This window comes from Temnothorax nylanderi, unplaced genomic scaffold (genome assembly GCF_030848795.1).
Source record: "Temnothorax nylanderi isolate EJ_2023f unplaced genomic scaffold, tnyl_v1.0 TNYL_tig0009_pilon, whole genome shotgun sequence".
Lineage (NCBI taxonomy): Eukaryota > Metazoa > Arthropoda > Insecta > Hymenoptera > Formicidae > Temnothorax > Temnothorax nylanderi.
The window spans coordinates 241,377-257,716 of NW_027249071.1; the positions used below are offsets into that span (position 1 = coordinate 241,377).

The window sequence follows — 16,340 nt, forward strand, 5'->3', positions numbered from 1 at the left end:
GAACCTTTTTCTTTATAAAGAGAATTCTTGCTAGAATAAACGTCAATCTCTAGACTATAATCGCCGGTCGTTCTAGTATTAAAAAGGCACTTTTTCTAAGCAGTGTCAAATTCAATGCTCGAAATGCCTTGAAAAAAATAATTCTCCTTCGTCGCTCGCGACACCGCGCTCGTATTCAAGGAGTCACAGCGCGGCACAAAGTTCTCGGCGTGAGACGACAAAGAGGAAGAAAAGGCAGATAATTACCGGTGATAGCGTCGTCGTCAACGCAGTCACTTTGAAACTCCATCCTGTCCGCCGTGGAGCAGCCCACGGTTAAGGTCGTCACCTCGGAGCTGCACCTCGAGTCGTCCTCGTTCCTCTTCTCCCTCTTCTCCAGGATATCCTCGTCCCTCTCGTGTTCCTCGAGCTCCCTCTTCATCCTCAGGAGATCTTTATAGGTCATACCCTTGTCGGCCGGGTTCCCCGACGCGGATCTTTTTCGCGGCGGGCCATCGACCTCGAGATAATCCCCGAAATAATCGCCCTGCACCTGTAGCGTGCTGGAGGTCCAGCTGTCGTCCGGATCGGCGGCCAAAAACCGTTCGATCACATCGACATCGTACAGATGGAAATCTTCTATCTTCGGGTCCCTTCTCGATCTGTTGTTCGCCTCGTCTCTCGACCTCATTTCGTCTTCGATCGTTTCGCCCTCATTTCTGTCAATTCTCCCGCGATCCGTCGTGTATCTTGTGTCTCTCTCGAGATGCTCGACGGCGCGCGATCTCCTCGTTTTGGAGCGCGAGCTTTCAGCGCCGCGTTGCTCGAGGTCGCCCGATCGTCGGACCTTCGATCGCACGGCGCGCTCCCGCAGGTCCCGGAAAGTCTCCTCCAGCTCGGAGGATCTCCTCGACGGGATCTCCTCCAGGCTGTAGTCCTTGCGGCTCCGGTTGCCGCCGCGATTCGAACGCGCCCGCCGACCCATCCTCTCGTGGACCAGATACTCGTTGTTGGCCCGCCTCTTCTCGACCTCGTAATCCAGCTTACGAGCCCGCCGGTCTTCATTCCTCTCCTGGGCGTGCCGCACCTTCTCGCCGTCGTGTCGGATCGGCAGAGACTCCTGCTGCTGCTGGTGTTGGCTCCTGCGGCTTTCACGCGTATTCCGTTGATTCCGATTCACGTCCGTTACCGTGAACTTACCCAAGTACGGACAGGTACGTGGTTCCGGAGAGCTCGCTGCGACAAAAAGCAGACGCAAACCTTACAAAGTATCCGCGAGAATATCGCAAAATACACGGAAAAAAGGATTAGCTACTATAGCTAAAATATATGGATAACTAATATATGAATAACTAACATTTTTCGCAACGAGAGTTATATTTTTTGCAGCGAGAACAAAAGGTTTTGCTACTATTGCTAAATCACAGCTCTCGCTGCAAAAAATATATCTCTCAATGCAAAAAATGTTAGTTATCCATATTTTACGACTAAATTTAGCTAAATTTTTTTCCGTGTATCACATTCCTATCTTAGTAGCGGTATAAGCAAAAAAATATAGAATTCCAGAAAGTATTATAAAAAATATTATTTTAAAAATCACAAGATTTTCAATCAACGGATATTCGAAGTACTGTTAAAGTTATTTCTTAATTTCTAATACTTTAAATTGTATTGCGTACCGAGCTCGAAGATAATAATTGTATGCAATAAACGTTCTTAAATTCATGCTTGATTTCCGGAATAAATAATTACTTTAATAGCATAATATATGCGAGATGATATAATATTTATATTGTGGGCAGAGAGAATTTGTGATGTGACAGAACAAGGATAAATTTTGCAGTATTATTAATGACATGAAATATCACGCTTGCTTCATTTGAAACATTAATATAACGCTGCATAACCCGATTTACGATTATGTTTTATATTTACGATAAAGGAGTTAATTTACATTGCACGACATGTGCGAGAAATGAAAAATGGCAGCACGATAAACGTATAAAAACGTATGAACATTTATCGTGTACCTCAAATACTTTTTACCATAATATTCGGAAATAGAACCACTAGAATTTTATATGAATATGGCAAAATTACAAACGTATATTATGCAACGATATTATTATTATTACTATTATTAATATCACGAGTTAAATGCGTGATTATGCGTAAATACTAATAAACGTAAATAGCTTCATAGATAAAAAAGAGTCGCTGTAAATTAATGATCCCATCTGCAAAAGTAAAGTACCGATATGCTCGTAATTTCTACGGCCTAAGAAGAAACTTTGAAGTTGAGTCTTAAACGGAATTTTAAATGCCGTAACTTTAGAAGTTGGGACAAGAAGCTCGACGAAGGTTATCGATCCCTGCTAATGATACTTTCTTGTTAGTGAGAAAGTACGGTATATTTTAAACCGGGGGGGGGAGGGGAAAAAAGTTCTTAAAAGAGCCACGGATGTCCGAGTCTATTCAGGGAGTTCACATAATCATATTATATCTCTTATGTACCCTAAGGTAGTTGTAAATGTTATATAATGGTTCCAAATTTATAGGACTTAGGTTAATCGTTTTTCCAAAGTTGTAGCTAATTTAAAGCAGTTACACAGTTTGCTCGCCAGAAGTAACGCAAAAAACGTAACGTCATTTTCTGTAACATTTTTATAAAACAAAATTTTACAGTATATTTCTGAAATGTAGGTATTCTCATTAATATCATATAAATCTCATCTTACATTCTAGATCGATTGTTAAACATTCTAAAATTTTTACACATGCACGTATATTTACCATTCTTCAATTTTACCTCTGTTCAAATAGATTTGTCTCTTTATGTACATATAATATGTAAGCCACAATAAATACCACCAATCACACGCAAATAACGGAAACGCATTGTGGTTCTAATGGAAGCTCATTAGATCGTAGAAAAGGAGGGAAAGAATGCCAGGAGCCTTTAGAAGGCCCAAGAAAGTAACGGAAAACGGCGAATGGCTATAACGAGAGAGCGTAAATCGACTATAGGCAGACACAATGCGAACTTAACGAGACAAATCTGACGACGCACCCTCGAGCCAAGGGTTCCGCTCTCCCTCCCAGCTTGATAAGCTGCATTATCGTTTTATCTCGCTACCATCAAGCCTTCAAAACTCAGTAAGCTAACAATCAAGTCCACTTTTACATGATAATATGTGCTTTCTATTAATTGAAAGCACGTAAAATACGACGCTCGCGAGAAAAGAGAAAGAAAAAAAAACATATACCGATTATCCTGCAGAGAAAATACAACGAAGGGTTTAATTGCTATTTAACGTCGAAAGAGTTGGAAAAGTTCGGATAAAAGGAGTCGGAAAAATTTACATTTACTTACTCTTAATTAGAAAGATTCTGTTACAAAAGTAACAGGATCTCACTTTCTAATTAAGTCTCAAGAAGATCCGTTTTAACAACGATACTTTTATTTCATTTACTCGCATCTTAATTACAAAAATAGGAAAATACTTAAAGGCTGGCGAAGCGAGACGTACATATTAATGAAGGTCTGGGTTTAATCATTTACCAAGGAAATCAATTTCAGTCTCATTTCTGTTCTTGTTTCGAGAATAGGGATTCCACTTTTGTTTTTATGTCGCTGCTCCATTTTTGCATTTCCGAATTTTATAAATCGATCTTAATGGCAGTTTGCGACGATATCGCAAAAATCTCGTTATTTTTACGGTTAATTAGACACGATTTTACGGCAACGCAAAAGCGAACGTTCGGTCTCGGCGAAAGCGACTTTGATTTTTCCGACTCGTTAGGCGATTCCCGGCACGAAGGACCTGCCCAAAAGGACGGTACGTTAAGGGCGGGTTATCGACGAGAGGTTGGGAGTCAGTCCCTTTGGTCCATCTAGATTCCTTTGTGTTCGATCAGAAGGGCGAATCGCGAACTATACTGATCGTTATTTATGCTGCAAGGCTTTGTAGCTTGTCAGAATACCATACATTTCTCAATAATAAGGCGTGTTTAAGTAAAATTTGCAAGTTACCAAGTTTACAATTCGCAATCTTCTCATTTTGGTGGTTTAACATTTTTCTATTTAATATTTCCTGTTAATAAAGATGAAAATCGTTATTTTGATATTTCAGAAACAAATAAAAGAATAACATATGTTTCCTTACTATATAACATTTTATATATTTCGTATCAACAAGATCGGTCTGGTTTAATGTTACGATATGTTATCGGTGCAGCATGTCGCAAATCGCAAATTAGAGGTATACGTATAAGGGAACGTATCCTTCCTTATCTCAATGTGCTAATCTACTCTGAGAATCGCGTAACAATGAAGTTTCATAGCGTCTGGTTGTCTCCAAGGATGTAACTATACGGGCCACTGAATGTATTTATACCTTGCAGATGTGTGTGTAACAACTTGAAAATATTTTACGTTATATTAAAACGAATAACGAGGTTAATATAAGATAAAAACAAAAGAACATATATTTGTACACATGTTAGATTAATATAATCTATTGCGAATGAAAGCGAGATTAAATTTTCAACATTTTTGTTTGTTTGCTAAGGCCGAGAAAACTTAAGAGAAAAGATATTCTTTTATATCGAGCATCAAGATATTGTCAATGTGATATCGCGATATTTAGCTGTGACCGATAATATTTTGCTGTGTCTCAAATCACAGCTTTCCGTTGCGAGCGATATATTTATGTCCCGCGGCGCAAATACTTATTGGCAACGAGTCGCGCATTCGATAATCGATAACAACCGCAAGCACTAAATTACCCAGCGGCAGCTTTCCGACTTCCGCTAACCTGAACTGAACTAGCTATCCGATCCGCTTTCGGAATAAAGAAAATCACAGAATAATTAATCGTGACAATTACCTGCGCCGTCCCAGCGGCGGGGCATCAGGTTCACGACCTCGCTCATCTTTAACAAGCATGTTGCTCTAAATCGACACGCGATTCGGAATCGCAACGGCAGAAATAAAATTGGGACAGTCTGGAACCCCGCTGATATTTGCATATCAGTTCGACTGTTCTATTCGCATAAAGTTCTGTTTCTATGTAAAAAAATTTTAACGATTTTGTTGTCAAATTGCTTCCTGATCTAAAAATACTTTTAAATTGCATATCGCTTTATGTTTCCGTTCGACTAAAATCACTTTTTCAAAGCAATTTCGATTTATAGAGAATTTATTTGAAAGAATATTTCGTCGATTCAAATATTTCATGTATAATTCACGGAAAAATCCGTAAATTGAAAATAAAAACCAAGGATTCATTTAGTGTCGGTGGAGCGTTTTCAATGATTAAAGATTTTCAAGTGTTTAAATCTGGAGTTGAAAAAAATGGGGTTCAATAATAAAACGGGTTTTCATGTTTTTCTTGTTTCTTAAGAGAACGCGATACAATAACTCGCGTCAATCACTGACATCAGCCTCCTTCTCCCTTTTACGCTGTCTTATTATGACGCCAGTTTTGACCCCGAAAAGTCCTGCGGGCAAACCGGTACCGCTTAGTCACCGGCGGCATTATCCTGTCACATCCGCGTCGTTTCCTGGCGGAGCGTGCTTCTTGACACGGCAGTACCAAGTTTTTAATTAATCGGTCGAGTGCTGCCTCCCTCGATTTTGCTTTCTACCGTCCCCGGTCCCTCTCCGTGCCCTCCCCCTCCCTCTCCATTCTTTTCAGGCAACGAAACGGCCGCCCCTAACGATCGATCTCGAGGACGAGGGAAACGGATCGGAAATTTCGCCCCGTTATCGCGTGCTTAGTTTGCCTCGTTCATGCTCCCGCGGCGTTTCATGGGAGTCTCATTCGTTTTGCACCATCATGCGGCCAACGAGAATGACGTAATGGTATGGGGACGTTCCGCGATCGTAATGGTTGAAATAAATACCCTTCACATTGCATATTAATTCTTAATTAGCGATGTTATTACCATCCCCCTTTTTCTGTTAGCGAAAAAAATCCTGAAGGGTATGTTTGTATTATTCTTGCTTTGGCTTCTTCAAAGTATGCCTCTTTTTGGCCGCAGTTTTGCATGGAAATGACTGAAGCTTTGCTTCCTATCGAAAACACGAACGTCTTCTGAAAGTGAATGAAATCTCATATCTCATTATATGTATATGCACGCTCGGGAAGAGTTGCTTATCGTCGCCGGAAGTTAAATCGAATGTATCGACCAAGGGAGAGAAGTTTGTAAATAAGAAAACGACACCGGCGCTCTTGTCTTCCGTTAGCGCGCGTTTTTCTTCACGACGCGCAAGATAGATACGCCGATACGTCACGTACTTTTAGCTGACGATTTACATTCGCGAGTTTCGCGATACTTTTATCTGAGCGGAGGTGGCGGGGGTTAAAGAGTAAGGCGATAAAAGTGGGCGCCAATTATTCTTCGAACGAAGAGCGAGATCGGCCCGGCGGCGTGGCGCGGCGCTCTCTTTGTTTCGTTCGCCCGGAAATGACGCCTCGATTCTCGCCAGAGCGATAAATTTCCAGCGGAAATAACTTTTGGCAGGGTAGATGGAGGCGAGGGAGTACACGGTAAAGGAGGACAGGAAGGGGGCGGAAGGGTAAGCGAGACCCTCCTCGAAACAACCGCGTTTCGTCCTCGTTTGGAAAAAAAAAAGGTAGATCGAAAGATTCGAGAGATCCGTTTACGTCGATTCGATAAATTACGGCTGTATTTGTAAAATAAATCATCTTCGATCCGTCCTCTCCCGGGCGGATTCAAGAACATTTCTTCTCGACAACGAAGCGTCGTCTCACACCGAAATACGTTAAGCGGATTATCTTGATCTCGCGTAGAGAAATAAACTGATATTTAACGTGTAACGCAGAAATGGCTATTCGGAGTAAAGAAATTACGATAACTTTCCCGATGTAATTTTAATCCGTCTTGTGGCAGATATTTCGTTAATTATCAGACGCAAGATAAATTAAGACTTAATCAACTAATTCTTCATACAGCTTCGTTTCACACGTCACATACTCCAATTCGTCATATATTCCATCACATATCGACGTTATTTCGCGTCTAAAAGAATTCAATAAGCTTCAATATTCATAGAGCTTATTTCGCTTCATTTATCATTACATTAGACATAATATGAATTTTCTATTTCATTTTGTTACGGTAAAAATTAATTTTGGCAACAACTGGAGCATTAAACGTGAAAATCGAAAATACAATGGCCGCATATAGGACTGAACTTGATTAATTAACCAATCATATTCAACGCTCTCGATTTAGCTCGTACACTTAAATTATCGTGTACTGATTCATTATTCCGTTTATTATCGCTTGCACTTTCCACCGAATGAAAGAGAGAGAGAGAGAGAGGAGGAGGAGGGGGGAGAGAAAGAGAGAGATTCCATCGAGGTTCTCGCAGCGGAAATCTCGTGCAGCTATGCAGAAAAATGGTCCGTCAATTCCGCGCAGCGTATCGCATCGTCCGACGCTATTTTACAAATAAAACGCGCCGCGCAGTAGTTCGGAAATATTCTCCGTCGCCGTCAGTAGCGTTTTATCGAAGCGAAACGCACGTGTATCTCCGTGAGTAAACACGGATGACAACTGGTGTAATTAAACCTGAGTGCGCGGCAGAACGTCGATCGTTACCGGCTTGATTATTATTGGCCGGGCAACATTTCAACCTGATTCCGTCCGAATACGTAGCCGCCGACATAATTTTGTGTCGCGAATATTAAACCGTTAGGTATAAACCCCGGGGTGCGGTCTCGCCTCGCCCTCGTGAAATATCCCGCAAAATTCATCGAACTAATCGAAATACCTGCGTCACCGTGTATCTCGTCAGAAACTGGAATAAACAGAAGGCTGCGGCGAGCGAAAGCAGGGGACGAGCGTTACGAGTTAATAACTAAACTTGCCGTTGACGATTAATATGTGTTCCGGTAAACGTAGAGGAGAGAGAGAGGAGAGAGAGAGAGAGAGAGAGAGAGAGAAGAGAGAGAGAGAGAGAGAGAGAGAGAGAGAGAGAGAGAGAGAGAGAGAGAGAGAGAGAGAGAGAGAGAGAGAGAGAGAGAGAGAGAGAGAGAGAGAGAGAGAGAGAGAGAGAGAGAGAGAGGAAAGTATTTTTTTCTTTTGATTTTAAAATAAAATGCAAGCGCGCAACGGTACGTCGTTAAAAATGGACGAGATTGGAAACGGCAATAATCTTGAATTTTCCAACGTTTCACCGCGGAATCTTTTTTTTTTACATTTTAAGAATTAAAATTTACTGTAAAAATCGCTGCAAAATATAAAAACAGGAAAATTGTTAAAAAGTTCCGTTCAGAGCGGCTCTACTTGAGATTTTCAGACTGAATTAGGCATTAATATTATTGGATTTAAGAGGCAGTATTATAAATGCTACGAGTTGATGAAAAGGAGCATACCGTTTTTCATTAATCTCGCTTTTATTAAATTTCCCCGAGTGTGCGGAAATAAACGCGCGCGAGAGAGAGAGAGGCCGCCCCTTTTGGAAGATAAAATTATTTCTCCATAATACGTTGCGTATTTCTCGAACGCGGCTGCAATAATAAGCCAACTTGGTCAATTCATGTTTTTCATGATGTGATTTTATTAATTGCGTCGAGTGAGTGTTCTTTCATTAATTAATATAGCCCAATTTAATATTATGATTTAAAATTTCCCATTCCATCGGATTCCGCCACACGCCGCAACGGTTGTCAATTCATCATTTATTATTCCAGCTACATTGTATTGATTCGACTTAATTAATTTGGCTGCGAAATAACCACTCGTTGCACACAACTGCACAAAGTAGATATCAATTAGTGGACTGGCATGGTGTGCAATCAGGAAGACACTCAAATGAAAACGATGTTTCCTTTTTGTTGCGTCACTTGGTTCTCTCTTTCGTTCTCTCTCTCTCTCTCTCTCTCTCTCTCTCTCTCTCTCTCCTCTCTCTCTCTCTCTCTCTCTCTCTCTCTCTCTCTCTCTCTCTCTCTTCCCCCCTCCCCCTTTCTCTCTTTTCCGGAGGATAAACGCGTGCGGCTTCTTTCGCTTAATCTGGATGTACTTGTACTACGATTTAAAATGATCAAAGTACCGCTGTAAGAAACAACGTTGCCTCGTAATAAAAGTTTCATGAAGCCGAACGAACCGGAGAAAATCTGAAGTGCCGGCCGGGAGGAAAAACAAGGAAGCGAAGGAAACAGAACGGACATAATAGAGAAATAAAGAGAACCGTCCGGCGAGGATCGGTGCTCCCTGTATTATAAAACACTAGGATGGTATATACCGGCGATACGTGGCGGAATTACGAAACAGCCGCAAAAGAATCGAGGAGATAAAAGAAATAAAAGGGATCCATTTTGAGTCTCGCGAACGACACGCGTCGGATTTATCACCTGAGATTTTAAGTAACCGACCGCCGCGTCTTCTCTCTCTCTCTCTCTCTCTCTCTCTCTCTCGAGTTAATTATCGCCATTCCGAGGCAGTTTCTGAATTAGCTTCCGATTATTCCGGCTGCTCCTCACTAATTGTAAGCGCAACTTCACCAGCGAACCGAGAAGAATCGTTCTCGAGCGGAACAGTCGCGCTAGATCATGAACTTACCGAAACTTTCGGTGAAGAAGGAGTGTATCGGAGAACTCGGAGAGAGTGCGGCAAGTTGCGGTTATAGTTTCGAGCGGAACGGGGTTCATTAAAACTGGACAAAGAGATGGAGAGGAAAATAAACACGAGATTCGTGCAATCCATTAATCTGTGACAAGTTGAAGATTCGAAATTCGTTAGCCTAAATATAAATATAAATTAAATGTTAGCTCGGACATATATATCTGTCTAATATTTTATTTATTACGATATACTTATTATTACGATATATTTTATTTACAAAATGTATTATCCAGACCGAATAAGATATCATTTTTGTATAATATATCATTTTGAAGTAAATTATACTTTTGTTAGTGAAAAAATATTGAGGAATATCTTCAATTGTTGCGATTTCTCAATTTTCATTATTATATACGTATTTTTAAAATTAAACTTTAAATTACAAACCAGGAAAACGAATTTATATTTTATTTATAAATGAAATATTTTTCTCTCTGAAATTTTTTTCAAAGAAAAATAAAACAAAAATTTTAGTTATGTCTTTTATATTATTGTTTATTAGTAATTTGATTTCGTTATAAGAATTTTACTCTAAAATTTTTCTTCCTTCTTGTATAATGGTATTTTTTATGACGTAGATACCAAATAAATCCTTTTTATTAAAACTTTTAAAACAAAATTTCAACTAAACTTGTTTAAATAGATCGTGGACAAAATTGCTGTTATTGTTAGTAAGTAGAACTTTTATTTGCAAGTAGGTATTCTATAAATAATAATTTTCTAAAAACTTCAAAAATCCTCAAAGTTATTATCAGTAGAAATCCATATAATAAATAATTTACTCTTTTATTTTATTTCTCTCTCTCTCTCTCTCTCTCTCTCTCTCTCTCTCTCTCTCTCTTTCTAATTGTGATATTATTCTTTTGAACGGTGCTACGTCTTCAGCTGAAAGATCGGCCATTACCATATTAAAATTATCAATAAATGCAATGACGATATTCCAAAAAGAAAATCCTAGAGGAAAGGATCGCAGAGGGGAGATTCCGCGACTCGCACCGTTAACTCGCAGCCGAGTGAAGTTCACCAAGGAGAGGAAGCTCGGGCGGGAAGGACGTTAGCAAAGGAAGAGACTAGCGGGAGTCAGGTGACCCGTGTCAAGTTCAAAGACGCGAATGCTAACCCCGCCACCGACGTTTATTCCGCGTTCGTGAAAGGCCGCTGCTACCGCCAGAAAGAGAGAGGCCGCCGTGGAACGAGGTTCCCCCTGATCGAACTACCGTGAAAACGCCGGGCTCCTGCGACGCAGAAATTATTTCTTCGCGACTTTAATCCCGGTTTCCGACTGTTAGACGCGACGACCTTAACGCGTTCGTTCTTACGCTTTTCGGGAGGATTTTTTCAACGAGGATGAGAGAGAGAGGAAAAAAGAAAATTTTATGATCTGTTTTTTTTTTTTCGGAGGAGAGCACACACGTTTCTTTTTCCTTCTGTTGTACGGAGGACGAAGAGAGGATGAATCGAAACGTCCCCCGGCCGCTCATACATATATCTGTCCGCATTTGACGGCCGTCGATGTGCGCGCTTTTCCATAATCGCGTTTTCCATTATCCACTCTCCTGCCGGATACCTTTTTTATAGCTGGCACCTCGGAACCCGCGCCAGCACGAAATGCGCCGACTTCTGCATTAACGAATGCATTAAGGATTATCGGCACGACACAATAATCGCGTTAGCCCATCCGTATTTATACGTGACGGCGTGTTCGTTGCACCCGCATCGCGGGCGTGCGTATATTTTCGCAGATTTGATTTTCTACTTCTATAACGGGCAATACCCCGCGGGAGCGGTGGCGGAACGGTGGAGTTTAATGAGATTAAGCGTGAAAAACGAGCGTCCATTGTATAATGCATATCGCGGCAGTATTCGCCAGCGCGGTCTCTCTGCCTCCCCCCCTCTCTCTCTCTCTCTTCGTTTCCTCAATTCGCAATTTAATATCTCACGAAAGTGAGAGACGACTGTCACCCTTCTCCTTCTCATTCTCCCCCTCCGCCGTCTTTTTGTGCCGTTCCTTCCTTTTTTTTCTGCGCGAAAAGCAAACCGACGCCCTCGGGAGACGTCTGCCGGCGCACGAGCTCCTTTTCTCACGACTACCCCTCAATGTCGACAATGTCGCGACTGAGAACTTTTCTGATGAACTTACGTATCGTCATCCCGCTTGGAGCGCGATGAATGAATAACTTTCTACGTAAAATTTCTGTCCTAAGATTATCATTAACGACATCGGCCGAGTCCTCTGCCGCATTAGACTACCAAAGCTAATTTGAATTTTAACTTTATAGAATGCAAGACTTGAATATTACCCACATTGTGTCGGCTTAACCATTATTGCTGTCCTAATTGTTTATTTAAAAAAGTAAACTCCAAACTGATTAAATAAATACGAAGTATCATTTTGGCCTATTTCGGAATTATCATTATTATAATTTGGACGTCTCTTCATAATATAATAATACAGCTTTCATTAATTAAAAAAAAGAAATAATAGCGTGCGACTTGAATAATAAAATAATAAGTATAATTTTATAAATAAAAGCTAAATTCTAGAACAAGCACACCGTTAGTAGAAATTTGTTTGAAAACGGAAAGCCCATGTTCTTTGCAGATAACAAATCTGTTCGTTTCACATAACTTTGCTGCGGTTACGGCGTTAGCGGGTCGCTCAAACTTCGTATAGAGAAACAATGGGCTCCGAAACAACTGCGATACGAGCTCGCCTGCCTCCGAAAAAAATATATGGAAAAAAAAAGAGGAACGAAACAAAAAAGGAAAACGGATGTCGCCGTGTCGACGAAAGTCAGAACGACAAATAATTCGTCGGAACGATCAAGCGCGGCGCCCGATAGAAATTCAATTCCCCAAGGGCGGCAACGCGTAAAAATGGCGCGTCCAACGAGATGGAATTTTTGGCACGGGTTTTTTTTCATACTTCATTGTGCCCGGTGTGTGTCCTGTCTCTCTCTTTTTCCGGGCCCCTCTTTGTCCGACTTTGCAGCGCGTTTTCTCTCAGGCCCGGTTAGATCGGTTCGTTATGCCGCTACAGAGTTTTCCGTTCCCCATTGAGTTTTCCAGCCTAGGGACCGGTGTCCTTTCTACAGCGTGGAAAAAAAAGCGCGTCGCAGGCAAATTAATTCGCGTGTTTGCGTCCTCGAGGATCTGGCTCCAAAGGCCCACGGCCTTTGTTTCAATAATTCTATCAATTTTTCCTCTTTTCGGCAATCTCCCGTCGTCGCTCCGTTCGCCCCGGCATTTTCATATTTGACTCGATTATTTTATGTCGCCCGACGCACACTGCAGTCCGCTATTAAATTTCGATTGGGATTTGCTTAATAGTTTTATCGTCCTCCTCCTCGTACTCTTCCCAGTTTCGCCTCTTTCTCTCTCTCATTTACCTTTTATATTTCCCCTACGTCCGACGAATACGGCAAAAATTACGAATTTTTGCCTCGCAGTTTCGCGATTGAGAACGAAGATGGATGTTTGCTGATAAATTTACCTCTCTGACCGATATTTTCCCGAAGAATGTTACTGAAGCTTCACAAAGAAAGATAACTTTTTACGAAACAATGGATAACTTTATAAAGAGAGCTCATCTATTAAAAAATTTCGCGAATTTTTTCAACGCGACAAGATAATAAACTTACTTAGCGGCGCGAGAAATTAATGTGCTTTCTTCAACAGATAAAATTGTTTATTCTTCCGTTCTTCGTAATTATATCTCGTAAGAAATTCTCCACTCTAATAATTATCGAATCTAAAATAAGACAACAGTCATCGATAAAAATTCTCCTTTCTTAAATAATAATACCTTAATAATTGTGGTGCACATGTAGCTTTTTAGACAATACATTCTTTTCAACAAGTGAAATGGCGCAGTGGTCAAAGTTATAGGCCTTTTTAACGACTACGCGAGTTGAAACGTTATAAGCGTGCAAGGATCGTAACTAGAGAGAGGCTTCAAAAGCGAAACGTGGTCTATTCGCCGCGAACGGGGATGCGATCCTTCCTCTGAAAAGTTTTAATGGACGCTTTACTGTTCGCCGAAAGTACTTTAATTTTATCGGCAATACCAATTATGCATTCCGAGCATATGAATTACGCGTACTCGGAACGTGAGCGTGTAATATTACTTGAACTTTCTACCGCAATAACGATGCTTTATGCACCGCTTTTCGTATCATGTTTCGTTATACAAGTATTCGTGAAAAAATTGTATATAAAGTAAGGTTTTCCACGGTACAAATCACGATTGTTACTTTACCGGCAATTTTGAAAACAACCTTTTGCAGCGGAGATCAGATAAAAATATCAGTAATTCTCCGTCTCTTATGTTCCATAATTCTTTTTCCAATTTTTTTTTATTAAACGATAGAAACATTACTTTAAAATTGTAAATTAATTGTATCTAAATAAACTTATAAATTGAATCGCGTTTCCGCTTTTAAATATCATGTTAAGAGTTTCTAATTTTTACAGTAATTTAATTGGCTAATAAACGAATCTCTTCTTAAGACAAGTCTAACATATATTAATTAAAAATAAAATAAAATAAAATTAAATTAAAATTAAAAATAATGCGGCAAAGTCCAAAATCAAATTCCGAATTATATTAAACAGAAGATAAAATATTTTTTTCTACTTTAATTTATTTTAGTTTTGAAAATATATTGTCAATCAAGATGGTAAACTCATGTTTCATTAATTTCTTGTCTTGCGATAATCTTTCTTTCCCGTGATTATCTTTAAATGAAAACTTTCGTCTTTTCTTCCTTGACGAAAGTTTTCTTTAGCAAGCCTCTACAATTCGTAGGCTTTAGGCACCGGTGCTCGATAAGAGAACCCGGACTCGTAGAGGTTTCCGGTCAACATTATGCATGCATCTTATGCGGGGGTACGTGCGGCACAAGTACGTGTAATCGATGACCACCTTTATCGCGCTGCGCGATGTGATTGCGATAGTCCGCTTCGTCAAACGTGCTGAGGATTCGTAAAATCGTCGTTAATGCACTGCAGCCCTTTCCCTCCCGCAGTCATTTGACTATGACGATGCAGCCGGGGGGATGGTCTCGGCATAAACGACATTTCGGGGAGGCGGGCGCGACGTGAGGGAAGGAGAGGCACACGGGGGTAGAGGACGTTTTTAGCTGAGTTAGTATATTCGGTCGCTTATGTAATCAATATACGAGGGTGAGAACGAAGAAGAGGTGAAGGAGAGGAATAAGAAGAGAGGTTAGGGGCGGGAGAACGCGTCGGCGGAAGCGCGAGTACGACGATAGGAGGGTGCGAAAGAAATAGAGGGAAGTTTATTCCGGCAGAAATACGCGAGGGAATGAGGTAAGGCCAGGATGGAAAAGATGGAAGGATCGTGTGCTTTGTGCCGTTTAAGGGGATGAAAGGTATTGAGTGTTTTAGAGGCTAACCGATATCGCGCGTTGTAAAGGCGGGCGAGAGTCGTTAATTGGCGAGTAGTAATTGGAAATAGATTTCTGCGATAACGGCATAGATGGTTGATGTCGTTATTATCGCTCTGAAATATTAATAGTCTTAATAGACTCGTGTTTCCGTTTCATCGAGAGTGTGATGCAAGATGTTTCCGTGACGCTGAGATGTGCTTTCAGAAATTATTTCTGAAAACACATCTCGGGGCTCAATACTATATTCTATATTCCTTTTCCGCCGAACGAACATTTCATGTTATCGACAGTCCTCCGCCGCCTTAATCTCTCGTATAAGTAGGGTATCTAAATTTTTCCGTCTCACTGGATCACGTTCGGTGAATGTCGTATAATTCCAAGTTTCATTATTTACTATACGGTGCGCTCGATCCAACGTACTCAGGCGCAATGGATATCCTCGCGCGAACTTTCGTAAAGCCATAAACATCGTCGCCGCTGCTAAAGGCGGCCCGCCTAAAAATTATACGCTTTCTTGGACACGCGGTCGTTACCGTTCCAGTTTTCCTGAATTATCGATTCCCTAAAATCGCGGTCCCGCAGCGCGATTCAAACGATCGGTACGAAAATCTCACTATCAAGACGCCGCCGCGCCCGGAGCGCTTGGAATATCCTCCTCGGACGTCCTCGGTGCCTCTCACCGGATTCCCACTTTCAAAAGAACCCTCGGTGGGCATGGCACGGACGAGGATCGGTCTCTCTCTCTCCTAAGCTCCCTTTCGAGCTCAAGTTGGACGAGATCCACGGGAGAAAAAAGGGGTTGGAAGCCTTGGCCGGCTCGGGATGGACCTTCCGCTGACGTCGCCGGCAATCCCTGCGTTCGTCCACCCGAGGAGAGCTCGGCAGTTGCACATCTTGCAGTTTCGGTTTTTGCAGTCCGTTTCGCTCACACACACTGAGAGATGCGCGTCGTTCGGCTTCGTTGCCCCCATCCCTACACTTCGCTTCTTTCCACCACCTCCACCCTCTCAGCTTTTCTTTTTCTTCAGCTGCCTCCTTCTTCCTTCGTCGCTTTTTTTTCTTCTCCTCCTTCTTTCTTCGTCCCTTTCTCCTTGGCTTTCCGCCTCCGGCAAGCTTTTTCGCCCACCAGACCATGGATACTACCCCCCGCCCGTCCGAGCTCATGTCTCTGGTCTGCGTCTGTTTCTTGTGTATCGCTTCCCGTTCTTCGTTAAGGTTTCCGACACTTTAATACGTTGCGTCGTTTTGTTCCCCTTCTTGCATCGCGACTGCTGTTTTGTCCGCTCACGATGT

At 41.5% G+C, this 16,340-nt stretch overlaps 1 protein-coding gene and 1 long non-coding RNA gene across 3 annotated transcripts in view; one reads left to right on the forward strand and one right to left on the reverse strand.

Annotated features, from left to right (window-relative positions):
- LOC139786220 (uncharacterized) overlaps positions 1-16,340 on the forward strand; it is a 181,391-nt gene that overhangs the window by 42,658 nt on the left and 122,393 nt on the right. The gene's annotated exons all lie outside the window — the stretch shown is intronic.
- The window catches only part of LOC139786170 (uncharacterized), a 244,763-nt gene that overhangs the window by 8,931 nt on the left and 219,492 nt on the right, over positions 1-16,340 (reverse strand). For both annotated transcript variants that reach the window (XM_071725327.1, XM_071725320.1), the window contains exon 10: positions 247-1,215. In XM_071725327.1, the coding sequence (XP_071581428.1) occupies positions 247-1,215 (969 nt within the window). The remainder of the gene's footprint in view (positions 1-246; positions 1,216-16,340) is intronic.